Genomic DNA, 3,097 nt, shown 5'->3' with positions numbered 1-3,097 from the left:
CACACACCCAATCCGCACACTCATATACGCACGATCACAGCCATACACACACAGTGGCTGTGCAGTTCCATCTGGAGTAAACATTAACAGCCTTTGAAATTCATGAGCGTTCATTTTTAATTAAAATCTAAGCTGAGGTGTTTTGGTGTGAAATATTTCATATTCTGTCAAGATGTTTTCGTATTTCCTTTTGTCACTGCACACATCTTTTAAGATGTCTTGCCTGCACAGTATGTTTTTTTTACTACTCTTTGAAAACGAAGAAATGTGCTTTCTATTTAGAGTTTAATGAGTTGCTCAAGGGTATATATTACACAATAAATTAATTTTACTGACTGCCATGGGTTATTTATATACTTTATGTAATACCATAAAATATGTTTTATTCTCCCATTTTGTTCAGTGATATTTGTTTCTGACTTGTATTGTAGAATAACAATACCACCACCAATTACTGTATCATACAACGTAATAGTGGAATCACCATAGCTTTGTCCAAAGTTATGCAACACTGGTATACATTACGTGATCTGATTCACAGATTCAACTCATCATGAAAGGCTCTAGTAGGATCATACCGACACTGACACCGACACACACACACACACCCACACACACACACCCACACACACACACACACACACACACACACACACACACACACACACACACACACACACACACACAGGCGCACGCAGGTCATACACATACATACATACATACATACACACACACAAATGCAAACCAGATTAATTCAGTACATTTAATTGTTCATTATTCATTGCACACATTGCTGAAGTGCACATACCCACTCAATGTAAAGCTTTAAAAAATACAATCTCAGTCATCTCTGACATGGGATTCTGAGTGCTTTCACATCATTTGTAAATAAAATACAGAATATGACAGATAAACCCTGTGCTTCTCTTCATAGACTTTTTCTTTTTTGTTTAGATATAATTCTGTAAAGTAAACATTGAGAAACAGGGCAGCATAACTGGTCCACGTCAAAGATATTTTCATTCATATTTAGGTAGTGTAACTTTCAACATAATACATTTACATTTCCCTTTGTCTGTGTAAACACAATTTGTGTCCTAAGAAAAGTGTCAGAGTTGGCCCCACTATTAGTGTAAGATACCCAGTATTAGTGTCACCGCACGTAACACTTGTGTAGAGAGCAGAGACCCCACATTAACCTCTACCAAATCACAGCACCATCTTTCCATTGGCACCTTACATCAATCACGGCTCTTTAGTACGTTTTTTGTGCATGCTTATTGCACAGAGACATGTAATCCTTTGCCCCTTTAAGAAACAGTTTAACAGGTTTACAATACATAACATCTCTCTCAAATTAAAAAAATAGTTTTAATCATCGACTGTACACAATACCAAAAACACTGTGCTCTTTGCCAGATATAGTATATGGTGCTTAGCTCCCTCAACACAGCCATCATCTGGCTATAGCTGTCATTAGTGGCAAGGTGGTAGCTACAGCATGTGTCATTGAGGCCGATCTCCGTGAAACTTACGGTGTCTGTATCGCATGTTCCTTTCCTTGGCCATATTGTTACATGCATTGTGCTTGTTGGTCTGCAAGTGGTTCCAGTACTTGATGAGTTCGCTGGGCTGGAACTGGTGGGATGTTATCAGGTGGCTGTACTTACAGCTGGAGTAAGACACCCGCCAGTGGTTGAAGAGGAACTCGTTGGGAGGCGGCATGGGGTCAATGCGTAGCTTTGCCAGGCAGATCCCCACATACACGTCCTCCAGGTGCAGTCTGCGTATACCGAGAGAGGCCTGGTAGATCAGCTCGGCCATGTCCCCTGAGAACACGTACCCTGTCCCCGAGCAGAACGTGGGATATCGCTCGCTGGGGTACATTTCCGGCGGCATGTACCACTTGCTGTCATTGTGTCGGTTTGGTGCATATCCCCTCATAAGGTAGCCTGTGAAGTACCTCTGCCTGGGAGGCAGGTCAGGTTTCAGCAGCTTCTGGATGAGATACTCGGTGTTGACAAACATGTCGCTATCTGTCTTCATCACATAGTGGGCATGCGGACAGTGGGTGGCCACCCAGTTCATGCCCATCAGGGTTTTGATGGTCAAATTGTAGTAGGTGTCCTGATAGTCCTGTTGGATGATGTCATGGTACACGTGGCTCTCCTCCTCGATGCAGCTCTGCAGGTAGCTGTCCGGACTCTTCAGCGTGCCCAGCAGGAAGAGGCGCACGAACACCAGCCCCATGGCCACGCTCTCGTTCCCCCATGTCTGGCGGATGGCGTTACGGGCGGCCACCTGGCCTGGCTCGGCCGCGATGAGCAGGATGAGGAAGGGCGTGCTGTCTCTGCACTTGAGGGGCTCGTTTAGGATGTAGCGGTAGGGCTGGGCACTAAGCCTGCCGCCCACGCCCATTTCCTTCTGTAAACTGTTGTTAGCGCCCATGGAATCCTCGAGCCCCATCACACCTGTCCTGCCTCCCCCTCCTGTTCCTCCCACACCTCCCGCACCTCCCGCACCTCCTGCACCTCCTGCACCTCCCCTCTCCCCCGCCCCCTCTGCCAGCTGAGAGCTGAGGTTGAGCGGGGGTTTGGGCGCCAGGTTCCCCGTCTCCCTCCAGACGCCCCTGAGAGACGTGCTCTGGTTGGCCTCTACCTTGGCGCTGCGGAAGCCCCTGACGGTGTAGGCCAGCGGGTTGTCCCGGGGGCCGCCGTGCCCCGGCAGCCAGTCCTGCTGACTGAAGAACAGGAAGAGGGTGAAGAGCAGGGCCAGTGACAGGAGGCCCGCCACGTGGGTCCGGAACAGCGAGCGCTTGACGGGGCACCAGTGCCGCCGTCTCCACTGCATGGTGCAGAGCGGGGGTGCAGGAGGCTGCTGCAGCTGCGGCGGCTCAGGGACGGGCGGCGGCGGCGGCGGCAATCACACACGATCCCGTCAAACATGTGTTTGCCAACAGCCAGAGGGTTATCTGAGCTGGCGGATGAGTTGGAGTGAGCCTCCCGCTGGAGACGGGAGTGGGGTGGCGTGATCCCCTGGCGCAGCTCGGAGAGAGGGGTGATTAGGGCTCCTAGTGGAGCTAAGAGGGCAATGATTC

At 49.2% G+C, this 3,097-nt stretch overlaps 1 protein-coding gene across 1 annotated transcript; it reads right to left on the bottom strand.

Moving 5' to 3' along the window:
* Positions 1–1,506: 1,506 nt before the first annotated feature.
* b3galt2 (UDP-Gal:betaGlcNAc beta 1,3-galactosyltransferase, polypeptide 2) lies at positions 1,507–2,850 on the bottom strand (the record flags this gene model as incomplete). The annotated part of the gene is made up of 1 exon (XM_080726143.1): positions 1,507–2,850. One exon carries the CDS (start codon positions 2,848–2,850, stop codon positions 1,507–1,509), a length of 1,344 nt encoding a protein of 447 aa, XP_080582269.1.
* Between the last annotated feature and the right edge of the window lie 247 nt (positions 2,851–3,097).

The sequence above is a fragment of the Nannobrachium achirus genome (assembly GCF_963921795.1).
Source record: "Nannobrachium achirus genome assembly, chromosome: 1".
Classification (NCBI taxonomy): domain Eukaryota; kingdom Metazoa; phylum Chordata; class Actinopteri; order Myctophiformes; family Myctophidae; genus Nannobrachium; species Nannobrachium achirus.
This window is presented reverse-complemented; position numbering and strand designations above follow the sequence as displayed.